Raw genomic sequence first — 12,939 nt, 5'->3', positions numbered from 1 at the left:
ATCATGTTTTATTTGTATAAATCTTTTGGAGACAGTATCTCCATAGTCCATCGTTATAATGTGGGACAAAGCTCAGAAAAGTCACTTTATCACAACACCTCCTCTTTAAAAACGTGTGTTTCAGGAGCAGAGCTGACGTCAGTGACAAACACGACTTTAGATGTTTGCACTGCAGTCTCCAGCCTCACCACTAGAGGCCGCCACAACTCTGCAGGTGCCAAACCTGTTCCTCTTCCCACTGTGAGGAAATCTAAAGGGACAAAAACTTCATGTGACAAAATGAAATGATTTGAACATTTGTGTTTCTTGCAGCTGCTTCAAATCTGATTGAGTTTGTCTCATTTTTGTGTCTGTCCTTTGGAAACACCAGATTTTGGGATTTATTTCATGTTTTGTCAAATCACATTCACTTCAGATTATAATTCAGATGTTACGTCCTGTTGTGGAATTTCTAGACTGCAAACATGAAAAAAGAAATGAAAAGTGGTTGTGATTCAAGGAGTGTGATTTATTGAAGCAAATGTGCACACGATCCCAAAAGGACGTGTCCCTGACAGAGTCTGTCCCTAAACTGTGACAGAACAATACAGACAGAGTGTTTGTACCCCACGGGGGCAGAAGGCACAGGGATGATCCACACACATCCAATAAAACCTCGTCTCATCCGAGAACAGGTCAACACAAGACTGGCTCAACAATCAGGAGAAGAACAAGCTCAGACTGATCTAAAGTGTAGAGGCCAAAATGCACCTCGGCCACTGTGTGACACTGTCTTTGTTTTCTGTGGTTGATCCTTATTTAAGACCTTTAAAGACGTGTGGCAGATTCATGAAGAACACTGTTTTACAATTACAGGTACAATAAAGGAATATTTGAGCTTTTCCTGGGTTTTGGGCTCATTTCCATGGAAACACGTGTCAGAAATGTCTTTTAAAATGTGCATCCTGGTGACTCCCCCACATAAACAACAGACTCATATGAGGAGCACGAGGTCAGAGTTTTGTACCTGGATCACAGTTCAGATTAACAACCACACATCAACACACTTGATTTATTTGTATGTGACGTCTAAAAACAACACGTAAGAATCAAGAGTTGTGATAACGTCGCTTAACAGTCGACATCTGATGGAGCATTTATGATGGAAAGATTTCCACAACACTCTGACTCCAGTAGTACTTTTACTCTACTTTACCTCTACTTTGTACTTCTACTTGAGTAATATTATGTTGAAGTAACGTGACTCTTACTTGAGGACAGTTTTTGGCTCCTCTGGATATTTTTGAGCAGTAAAACTAAGAACAACATCACAGTTACACATCTCCATGGAAACAAGCAGGAGACTCCACCAGGCCAGGTTACAGGTCAGATCTGTGGAGAGGCCACCTCACTTACAGCCACACAGCAGCAAAAACAGCAGGAATGGAACAAATGAAATATGGACTGAAAGAAAAGAGAGAAGAAGAAGAGAAACAGGAGAGAGAAAGTTGAGGAAAGAGAGAGGAGAGGGAGGAATCACTTTTGTCTTTTTTCTTGAGTTTTCAGACTGTTTCAACACTTTTTTTTCACGTGTGTCTCCATCTAACCGTGCATCTAAAACTTTGCTCCTGTGACAAAATTGAATTTTCTTTTGTTCTTAATAAACTACACAAAAGAATTGTGTTTTTTCACCTGATTTTGAGCTGAAGTGATTTAGTCCCTGAGTGGAGGACACATGAGCTTCAGATGAGACAGAGAGAACTTTATAAAGTTCTGGTCCCATATAACACCCAGACAGATCTGTCACACTGGACATTTATCTTCATCCAGACACTGAAGTGAGGCTCATGTCTGCAGGATTTTTCTCTCAAACTCCACAATTAACATTGTTTTTTTTTGTTCAGTGACGTAAAAACATATGAAAAATGTTGTAGTATTTTACAGTGAGGAGAGTGAGTCTGTCGGAGCACACAGAGACACCGAGGAGTCTTCAGACCACCCGAGTCTAAACCCAGGGATCAGAGTGTGAGTGGATGTGGTGTTGAAGGTGTGGAGGTGGGTCAGTTGGTCAGAGGAGACTGTGTAGAAGGACAGAGAACCAGCAGGACAGTCCACAAACACTGACACTCTCCCAGAAGAGGAGCAGGACTGAGGGAGGAGGGTTTGTTTGTTATTATGAAAAACAGAGAAACCAACTTCAGAACAGAACAGACTCCAGGACTGATCATTGTGTCCAAATCCACAGTCACCACCAACTCCTTTCCTTTTGATTCTTCTGTCAGACACTGATATATAAACATTTCCACTCCACTCGACCTCCCAGTAACAGAGACCAGTCAGACCAGTGGAACACAGAATCTGAGGCCAGACGTCAAATCTGTCCTGATGATCTGGATACGGCTGCTCCTCTGTCACATGTCACCTTCTTGTTGTTGTCGGACACTTTGAGGATCCTGTGAGCTGAGTTTGGATCCAGAGTGAAATCACAGAAATCTGATGGAGAGAAAACAGAACACAGCAGCAGTGAGTGGCCTGTCCACTCTCAACACACACACGTTTCATTCTAGAACAATATGGACACATTTGTTCATGAAAGATGGATTTAAAGGTTTCACTGATTTAGGATTCATGTGTTTTTTCAATGTATTTCTTCTTATTTTATTTCTTAATCCTTCCACTCTTGTCTTTGGTTCATATTTATTGGACTGTAAAAACAGACAGGATCGCTGCAGGCTGCCTGCTCTCCCCTCCATCCTGCTGAGGAACAAACTCAACCTGAAACAAGATCGATGAGCTGATCTGATTAAGAATGCCTGCTTACTTTTCTTCACAGAATCCTGACTCAACGACTCAGACTGAGAGGATCTGTCACTGAGCGGCTTTGAGACTCCACTGGATCATAACAGGGAAATAACTAGACACAAATAACAAGACGATTGGTGACTGAAAGTGTTGCTACATAAATTAAAGGAACTGTAAAACTATTGAAAAGAGAGAAGATCTTTACTCCAGACACTGAACTTTTGTCAGTTTCTCTTCAGCCCTTTTACTTGCCGTGTGAGTTCCAACAGCAGTTTTTTTTTACTATTGTTTACGTGCATCCTCGAGCTGACGCTGACGTTTTTAATGACTGTCATAAGACCCATCAGCTCTCTGCTGGTGTACGGTCGCCACAAGTTGTTAATGATAAGAGAAAATTTTACTTTGTGCTATTTATAACGCAAATATGTCAGACTCCTTCTACCTGGTGGACGTTCCTGTCTGTCTCCTTCATGCCCAGGAAGGACGCCGAGGAGTGCGAGCTGACCGGCGAGTAAAGCTAAAAGCCCGGCTGGCACGTTCCCCCGACTTTGTCTTCAGGCGCACGCCTGTTCCAGTCGGCGTGTGGCTGGTAGTCTTTGGACTCCTTGTTGGACAACAGGAGGATGTCTATGTGCTGCGCCTGAGCCACCGCTCTTCACTCCAGGCTTCAGGTGGTGTGACCCCTGGTTCTCTCTGGCCGTTGGGTCGGGAAGCTCCAGCGACTACAGGACCTGTGACTTCTAAATGCAAGATCTGTCACACACAAGACTTTCATCTTGCAGGAATTCTTCACGTCGCATTTATTAGATTTACTGTTTTTAACTGAGATGTGGATCAACACTGGTGAGTCTGCAGTTTTTTCTGAGCTTTTACTTCCAAACTGCACTTTTATCAGCGTCCCCAGAACCACTGGTTGCGGCGGCAGTATTGCCACTGTTTTAAAGAACTGTTTTTATTATAAAATTCTACCATCAGTCTCCTTTGCCTCGTTTGAAATGTATTTATTTATTTATTTATTTGAGACAGGGACAGCGCACAATTTTTGCATTTACCTTAACAGGAGAGATGCTTTGTACATCAGGTTGTAGCATCAGTGTTAATTTCCACCTGTCGTCCCTGGGCAGGTTCATTGATTGATTGTTTTTAACTGACCTTTGACTATCAACTGTTCTTCCTGGAGACCTGTAGCGTGTTTTGGGTTGATGGGGGAAACTCATCCAGACACAGGGAGAAACATGCAAACTCCACACAGAAAGGCCCGGGCGATCCAAGGAATCGAACCCAGAACCTTCTTGCTGTGAGGCATGAGTGCTACTCAGCCACCGTGGCTCCACGAGCTGCAGTGAGCTGCTTTGAGTTACGACAGACTGAGCCAGTGTTGTGTGCTGTCGTTTACAGACCACCTTAGCACAACAAAGATTTAATCAAAAACTTTTCAGATTTTATGGCTTTTATGTTGACTTGGTGTGACAGGATTTGAATTGTTGGTGATTTTAACGTGCGTGTGTGTTGTCCTTTAAAGTCCATGGTGAGGGATTTTTTAGATTTAGTTGATGGTTTTAATTTGACACAAGCTCCTACACAGACGCACAGACACACTTTAGACCTTGTACTGTCTTATGGTCTTCCTGTGGACGATGTCTTTGTTGGGGATGCTGTATTCTCTGACTATAGTCCTGGTCCTGTGCGCCAGAGTCTCTCTATAAAGCAGGAAACTGCTGCTAAATTCTCCCTATTCTATCTTTTTAGGTTTTTTTTTTAGTTTTATTTATTTAAAAGGGACAATGCATATTCATGAACATATACTTGTAAATACGCCAGAATTAGCCCAAAGGCGACTTTTCATCTGTCGTCCTGCAGGTCAGAGACACATAAAACATAAGAACATAAAACGCATCACAATAGACAAACACATGAGCATGACACACACACTGACATTTACACAGGAGCAGAACATTAGTGATCACACATCTGGTTTCTTTTAAGCTTCGTTTCAGATTAGTTTTAAATGAACTGAATGTGGTGGAGTCTCTTCTAGCAGCTGGATGTTGTTCCAGATTTCTGTTCCTTGACTGATCAGACCTGTTGACTGAAAGTTGTTCATCTAAAGGGTTTTGCACAGTCGTCTCTGGTAGAGGCTCTTGTTCCCCGACCACTAGAGCTGGACTTGGACTTAATGAACTCACCCAGAGCTGCTGGAGCGACTCCATTTAAGACTTTGTAGACTGAGCAGGAGAGTTTAAATTTTAGAAAATTTCCAAAACTTAAGATATTATACTTCTGTAGTCTGAGACAATGATGAAACGATAAAGATTTCCTATCAAATATCTTTAACGCTTTTTAAAAAAGTGATTTTATTATTTTGGAGGTTGTCATGTTTGTCAGTGACCAGATAGTGATGCTGTGTTCAATATGAGAGAGAATCCTGCTGTGGAGAAACATTCTAGCTGCATTTTCTGGCAATGATGCTCTAATTTGCCTAAAATTGTGAATATTAAAATTAACAATTTTTGATATGTTTTTTACATGTTTTTTAAAAGTGAAAGTGGAGTCCAAGGTAACACCAAGATACTTAAATTCATCAATTATAATTCATCATTACAGAATCTGTTGACTCGGGTGAGTCCGTGGACACTGAGGAATTTCATTTAAAGACTGAAAACCATGTGTCCCAAACCCAGACAAGAGCCACGGCTCAATGAAGCTTCACACACAGTGAGCCGTGAGTACCTTAGAGAGGAGAACAGGGGTGATAGGTTCACCTTTACACCTATACTCAAAATTCACTGACAAGAGAGAAGACAAGAGATTAATATCTTTTACACGCGTGGAGGGAGTAACCGAGAGAAGAACTTTAGTTACATGTAACTAGCTGTTCACTCAATACCCTCTAAAGTCTCCTCTCGTTTCTCCACGCCTTTTATTCAGTATTAGGAGCCCTAGTTACATGGGAACTACTCATCTCAGAGTGGGAGGGGGAACATGAAAAACATTACAACATGAGCAGTTCCCTTTTGCTTACAGGAAACACAAAAATAACACTTCAGGTCAGTGTGTTCATGTCAGAGTTAAGGTCAGTCTGCCCTTCCTTATTTTATCTTCCTTAAGCAATGGTCGCCCAAGATGTTTCCTGTTATTGAGTGGATATGACTTTTATGACCTTCTGCAACTCATAATATCTGCAATACTCAGAAACAGAATTGTTTAAGTGCACATATTAATACATTGATTATAATAAGATTGAGTAAACAAAGTGAAGATTACATTACCATTACATACACAGTGAGATTAATATAAATGTTGAATCCATCATTCCCTCCTGTTTATCGAAACTGTGTCATCACCTTGTAATCACTTCACTTTGGATTTTTAATTACAGGTTCATTCGTTCTTACACCTGGGAGGTTTCTTGGAATAGGTTTGGAAGTACTCCTTCAGGGTCCTCTTCATCACTGCCTTCCAATAGGTATATCGGCACCCCTTTTCCCTCGGTGATGGGTGCGATGGCAGTGGTTATTAACCTATTGATTAATGAACGGAGACAGGGAATACAACAACATCCACACAAGGTCAAGATGGATACAAATACTGCGATTGATATCAGAATTGAAGAAGCTAGTGCCCGGTAACGACCAAACACACCCAACCAGTCGTCCCAGAAGGTTGTGCTCACCCCAGACTGCTCTTTTAGGCGCCTATTCATAGCTCGCAGGCTACCTATAGCACGTGTCAGGCTTCCATCCGCAGCTGTATTGTTGGGTATGACAACGCAACATGTGTGTCCTGCTCCTAACATTCCACAAACTCCTCCTTTCTCTAATAGGAGCATATCAACAGCTGTGCGATTCTGGAAAGCCATGAGGGAGGTGGCACTGAGTTGTTCATGCACTGCTTCTAACCCTTCTTGAGTATAGTTTCCAAGCTTCTGGACGTTGTAGTGGATGTAGTTAATTCGGTCTGCGTTTTTATTAGGAGTGATTGGTATTATGGCTGATATTACAGGAAGATTTTCAAATCCAGTTGCAACTTGATCAACTAGTTTATATTCATCAGGGACCCCTCTAGGTACTCCAATGGCGTCTCTAACAAATCCACTCTACATTTAGTAGTTTGTTCTGCCAATGCTTTACAATTATGTGGCTCCCCATCTTCCTCGCAGAGAATTAAAGTGGCAGGATTTAGAGTTGTACATCTTTCTATTGTCAAATGAGGCTGTGACAGCAAATTTGACATACAGGATAAGTGTCGTGCTGGTGACATGAAGGAAAAATTTGTCTGTAATAACAAAGCTGACACTGCATGTGGAACCCGGAGCACTAGTGTATGAAAAAGCACTACCAATGCACTAGCTTCCACTGCCAATGACGCCGCCAATACAGCACGAACACATGGGGGCATTGCACAAGCCACACTATCTAATTTAGAAGAATAGTATGCCACCGGCCTGAGTTTATCCCCATGCGTCTGCGTTAAGACGGAAGTCATAAAATGTCCTTTACAATCTACCATCTGCACAAAAGGCTTATCATAATCAGGAAGTGCTAACGCTGCACTGGAAACTAAAACCTGTTTCACTTCGATGAAAGCCTTTTCACTTTCCTCCGTCCATTTTAGAGTGTCATTCATGTTTATTGGTTCATCATACATCATTTTGCTCAAAGGATGTGTTATTTCAGCGTAGTTGGCAATCCACTGTCTACAGTAATTAGTTAACCCTAAAAAAGACATCATTTGCTTCTTTGTTAGTGGTTTTGGTGCATTTAATATTGCTTCCTTACGACCTGCAATGATCGTACGACCTGTTGCATTTAAACAGTGTCCTAAGTATTTGATAGTGTCTTGGCAGAATTGAAGTTTGTTTTTACTTACTTTGTGACCATTTTCTGCAAGGAATGTCAACAAAGCAATTGTATCAATTTCACATGATTCTCTGTCGGCTGCGGCCAAAAGTATATCATCTACGTACAAGAGAATTTGGCTTCCTTTTGGCGGATTAAACTTAGCCAAATTTGTTGACATAACTTGAGAATATATTGTTGGACTTTCACAATATCCCTGCCCAAGACGTGTCATCGTATATCTACGTCCTTCAAACGTAAAAGCAAACCAAAACTGACTGTCTTTGTCAATGGGAACAGAGAAAAATGCATTACTAATGTCAACTACAGTAAATACCTTGGCATCTGATCTTAGTGAATTTAATAATGTGTGTGGATCTGGCACACAAGGGGCTCGTTGAATTACTGCTTCGTTTACTGCTTGTAAATCCTGTACCATTCTCCAACCTGTAGAGGGAGCTTGTTTCTGCACTGGGAATATTGGGCTGTTACATGGTGAGTCCTCACAGTCCACTATCACACCTGCTTCTTTTAAGCTCTCAATTTCTGGCCTAATGCCTTCTATTGCATCGGGTTTTAATTTATATTGTCTTATACAGGGTCTATATTCAGATTTGGGCCTAATTTTGACAGGTGCTACTCCTTTAATTAACCCTACATCAGACGGTCCCTTTGACCAAAGGCACTCCGGTACTTTACTTAGCAGGTCCTCGTCTCTTTGTGTAAGTTCTAGCACATATCAGGGAAACTGTTGTTCTTCGTCATCAGGATGTTGTATTTTTTGAAATGGAGTCAATGTCACTGCCCAGTACAGGGACTTCCGCACCCAATTGTGGCAGCCAGTCTCTGTAGTGGGTCCAGTAGTAATCCAATCTTTGCATTGTAGGTTTTCTCTGATAAAATCTCCTACACTTTCCCATTCCCATTCAACTGGTTTTATTAGGGAAATATGTGGTGGATTAATGTTCTTATATAAATGTTTCTGCTCCTCATTTTTCCAGTGTATCACCACATGTGCTGCAGCAACATTAAATGAGTCTGAATAAATGTATGCTATGGTAGCTTTTACAGGTCCTGCCCTTTGCAAGTTTTGAAAATAAATTGGATCAGGTCCTGGTGTCTTTTTGAACCAGGTCGTCACGTGTAAAGCATCTTCAGGCATTACACTTTGGTACTGTGGAACGGAATTTTTTGCTTCCTGTACTAAAGCTGATGCTGTTCTCCCTGCGTCATTATTAGATAATGAGAGTCCGTACCAGTACCTGGGCTGTTTACGGCCTTGTATCACATGCACGTCTTTTGTTCGTATTTCTTGCATTCTTCTCACCTGAATGTTTCCTGCATCATCTGGAATTAGGACTAATCCTAGAGCTGCCAATGCATCACGGCCCAACAGGTTTAGTGGGCATTCAGGGAAATATAGTACAGCTAGTCTAATTGACTTTCCTTTAGGGTCTGTTATAGTTACTGGTTGCGTCAATGAAACATGAGTGACCTCTCCGTTTGCCGCCCTCACTGTCACTGTCTCCTTACTTTTCACCATGTGTGGAATTTTTGCATTTATTGTGGTTTTACAGGCGCCAGTATCACACAAAAAAGAAGTTTGTACTCCATTCAATATCAGTGTAATATTTGGTAGAGCATGTCCATGCCCTAATGCAGCCTGTAAATCAACCTGTATTTCTCCTTCCACCTCTTTATCTTTGTCATAAGCCTGTTTATTCGCCATTACCAAATCTTCTTCGGTCCAGTCATAGTCCCCTGGGTCCGGAAATAGGTCTGGTGTGTCGTCATCGTCGTCCACCCAGTAACCCCCCGGCTCCCGGCCTAGTCATGCTGCCGTCCCCTGTGATTTGTCATAATCCTGTCCTTTTGTCTGATATCCTCTCCACTCTGGGCACTGTCTCTTCCAGTGACCTATCTTCCCACATACCCAGCATCTGTCTCTGTCCTCTGGGTTATCAACAGTAGTAGGGTTTGGTCTTTGATACACATATCCTCCTCTGCCTCTCCCCCTACCTCTGTTCCTCCCTCTCTGATTTCTTCCCCTGTTCTCACTGTAAAATATTTGTGCGCCCTCCAGGGTGAAAATCTTACTCTCCTTCTCCTTTTTCTGCTTATTTCTTATCACTTTATCAGCATGCATTGCATTATCAATGTATTGATCCAATGTGCCTGTTGCAAAATTTATATAATGTTTGTCAATCCAATTTCTAATCCCAATGACAGTGTTGGCATGCAGCGCGTTTTTTAACTGCTGTCTGTATGCACAATTATCATCTCCTTCTACATCCTGAAGTCCGCTATGCACTTTAAATACCTTTGTTAGTCTATGTCTAAATTCTTCAAAACTTTCATCATCTCTTTGCTTAGTTCTATTAATCTCCATATAATTTGCTCTCCTAGCAAACCTGTTCTGGATTCTTTCTCTTAAGCGCTCCAACCTTATTAGAAGCTGGGCCTCATTATGTGGCATTATCACTTGGTTTGGCGCGTCACCAGTCATGTAGGTCCAGTCCCCCTTAACCGATGCCCAATGATGTCCTAAAGCTTTTCTATACACCCTTTCTATCTCCTGCCCATTTAAATTATATGAGCTTCTCAGTTGGTCCATAGCTTCCAAAAATTCAGTGACATCCTCATTTGGTGGAACAATCCCCTTTAATGCATCATCTATGTCACTGTCTGTCCAAGGCCTATGTACCAAAATAGTTTCTGGGTGATTTCCTGCTCCTGGATTATTAAGGTCAATTACTTGTCCTCCTCTTGGATTAGCAACTTGGATCATAGGGTAGGAGTCTGTCACCTGTTCTAATTTCTCCTCCCTGTCCAATTCTGCTGTTCTGTGTGTGGTCTCTGGCATCGTCGGGGCAGTGGGAGTAATGAACCCTGGATCCTGTACTTGCACTGTTTCTCTGACCTTTTTAGTAATAGTTATAGGATATGCACCCATCTCTTTGCTGTATTCAATTATTATACCCTTACTTCTGGTCTGGTGTCTGGTTTTTGCTCCCAGGCCGTGCCCTACGTCCCCATCGTAAGTAGGCAGCTCTGGGTATGTTCTATATGGGGGAGGGTCTTCTTCTTCTCCCTGTGCTGCTCCTAAGCCCTCCGGAGGCTGCAGTACCGGAGGCTGCTGTACTGGTTGCTCTACTGGCGCTGCCGCTACAGTAGCCAAATCCTCCTCCTCTTTTGCACTAAGCATCATTTGTTGTCTCCGTTTAGCTTCTGTATGGCCCTTTTCTCTTGCCATTGCCAAGTCTAGCCATTTCTCTAAATGATAGTAACCATGTTTACACATTTCTCCTTCTTTATTTTTACATTTTTCTTGTATTTGACATTGGAGTTCAATTATTTTTTAAGATTTTAACTCACCCTCAAACTTATACTTTGTTATCCACAAATCTAATTTAGTACATTTTTCGGGATATTTTGCGTGCACGGCTTTCCAGTCTTTTATCTGCAGTTTATCTTTTGGAGTCGACTTTGTAGTTTTATTTCCCATTTTATTTACTCAATTTAGTCCAGCTGTCCCACTCCTAGGGAGGTCTCTATAGCTGGGATGTGGTAGGTTGGTGCGGTGATTAATGTGGTATTCCTCACTTCAACCTAGCAGTGTAGGTAGAGGAATCTTGCCTCTGCATCCACAGAAATTCACCACAAAAAAAATTCCAACCTTATTGGTATGAGACTCTTCACCTAGTGGCTTAGAATCTCCACTTACACTTCACACACACACACTTTTTCTTTTTCTTGCGTTTCTTACTGTCACAGTTTTTTAGGAGTCTGCTCTCCTACCACGGGCTTTTGTATCTGCCAGTAAAATATCACTATTTTACCCGATAACGGGACTCCGCGTCCCTTTAATTGTACCTAATTGGAGCCTAGGATAATTAGGGTTTCTCTACGCGCATGACCCTCAGTCACACCGTTCTTTTTAAAGTAAGACCTACTCACTGTTGTCTCTTTCTCTCGGTAACCCGTCAACCATCAGACCCCAACCAAGCCATAGAGCCAGTCCCGGAAAAGGTCTTCAAAGCTGTGCACAGTCTTTCCTGGGTCTACCACTCCGCTGGAGTCCTCAGGTCTATTGGGATCCGGCTCGAACAAAGGACCAAGTTGATAGGTTCACCTTTACACCTATACTCAATATTCACTGACAAGAGAGAAGACAAGAGATTAATATCTTTTACACGCGTGGAGGGAGTAACCGAGAGAAGAACTTTAGTTACATGTAACTTGCCGTTCACCCAATACCCTCTAAAGTCTCTTATTCAGTATTAGGAGCCCTAGTTACATGGGAACTACTCATCTCAGAGCGGGAGGGGGAACATGAAAAACATTACAACATGAGCAGTTCCCTTTTGCTTACATACCCATTATGTTTTCAAAACACAAAAATAACACTTCAGGTCAGTGTGTTCATGTCAGAGTTAAGGTCAGTCTGCCCTTCCTTATTTTATCTTCCTTGAGCAATGGTCGCCCAAGATGTTTCCTGTTATTGAGTGGATATGACTTTTATGACCTTCTGCAACTCATGAAATCTGCAATACTCAGAAACAGAATTGTTTAAGTGCACCTATTAATACATTGATTATAATAAGATTGAGTAAACAAAGTGAACATTACATTACCATTACATACACAGTGAGATTAATATAAATGTTGAATCCATCAAGGGGGGAAATTGTTCACTTGGACGTAGCTTTCCAGATTATTCAGGACTGCTGGAGACTGTATCAAATATTATAGACTAGTTTAATATTATAATAGTATTATAAAACATTTGGTTCACTGTGTGACCCCACACTTTAGAAATGTCATGTGAGATGTGTGAACATTTCCTTTTATTCTTTAACAATAAGTTTGCTGCTATTAGAGCCAGTATGTCTTCACTTGTGTCTGCTTTTGCATTGGCCTAACTGCACAGTGCTGTTTTTAGTCAGTTTGAACCTGTGTCTCTGTCTGTGCTCACGGGGAAAGTTAAGAAATGAAACCCTCGTCCTGCCCCACAGACCCAGTCCCACAGGGACTACAGCAGGATCTACAGCACAGACACTAGAATGTCATTCAGGCTCAAGAAATGTACAAAGAGAGAGAAGATCGAACACACAGAGGGAACAACAGCAGATGTTGAGGACAGTTACAAGTACCTTGGTGTCCCACAAGCAAATGGCTCCTTGAAGAGGCAACAAGGAAAGTGACTACGGCCAAATACCTGCAAAGAGTCAGACAAGTCCTAAGAAGCAGCTCAAAGGAAGAACAAGGTCCAGACAATAAACATATGAAACTATTATAATAAACATATATATATATATAT

At 41.8% G+C, this 12,939-nt stretch overlaps 2 protein-coding genes across 7 annotated transcripts in view; both read right to left on the bottom strand.

Annotated features, from left to right (window-relative positions):
* LOC129412093 (interferon-induced very large GTPase 1-like) overlaps positions 1–12,939 on the bottom strand; it is a 218,737-nt gene that overhangs the window by 149,097 nt on the left and 56,701 nt on the right.
* The window catches only part of LOC129412097 (uncharacterized), an 8,059-nt gene continuing 710 nt past the window's right edge, over positions 5,591–12,939 (bottom strand). Inside the window, exons 2-4 of one of the 6 annotated variants that reach the window (XR_008633575.1) lie at positions 12,773–12,837; positions 6,051–12,353; positions 5,591–5,960 (exon numbers count right to left, since the gene is read on the bottom strand). Coding sequence is in view for 5 of the 6 variants with exons in the window: in XM_055165097.1 (XP_055021072.1) it covers positions 9,451–10,920 (1,470 nt within the window). In the remaining variant the exon portion in view is untranslated. Of the gene's footprint in view, positions 12,354–12,772; positions 12,838–12,939 lie in introns of all 6 variants that reach the window. The other 5 variants (XM_055165097.1, XM_055165098.1, XM_055165099.1 and 2 more) reach the window with 5 other exon arrangements.

This window comes from Boleophthalmus pectinirostris, unplaced genomic scaffold (assembly GCF_026225935.1).
Source record: "Boleophthalmus pectinirostris isolate CB_2022bp ecotype Guang Dong unplaced genomic scaffold, ASM2622593v1 HiC_scaffold_7, whole genome shotgun sequence".
Classification (NCBI taxonomy): domain Eukaryota; kingdom Metazoa; phylum Chordata; class Actinopteri; order Gobiiformes; family Gobiidae; genus Boleophthalmus; species Boleophthalmus pectinirostris.
Note: the sequence above shows the minus strand (reverse complement) of the source record. Positions and strands in the feature narration are given on the sequence as shown.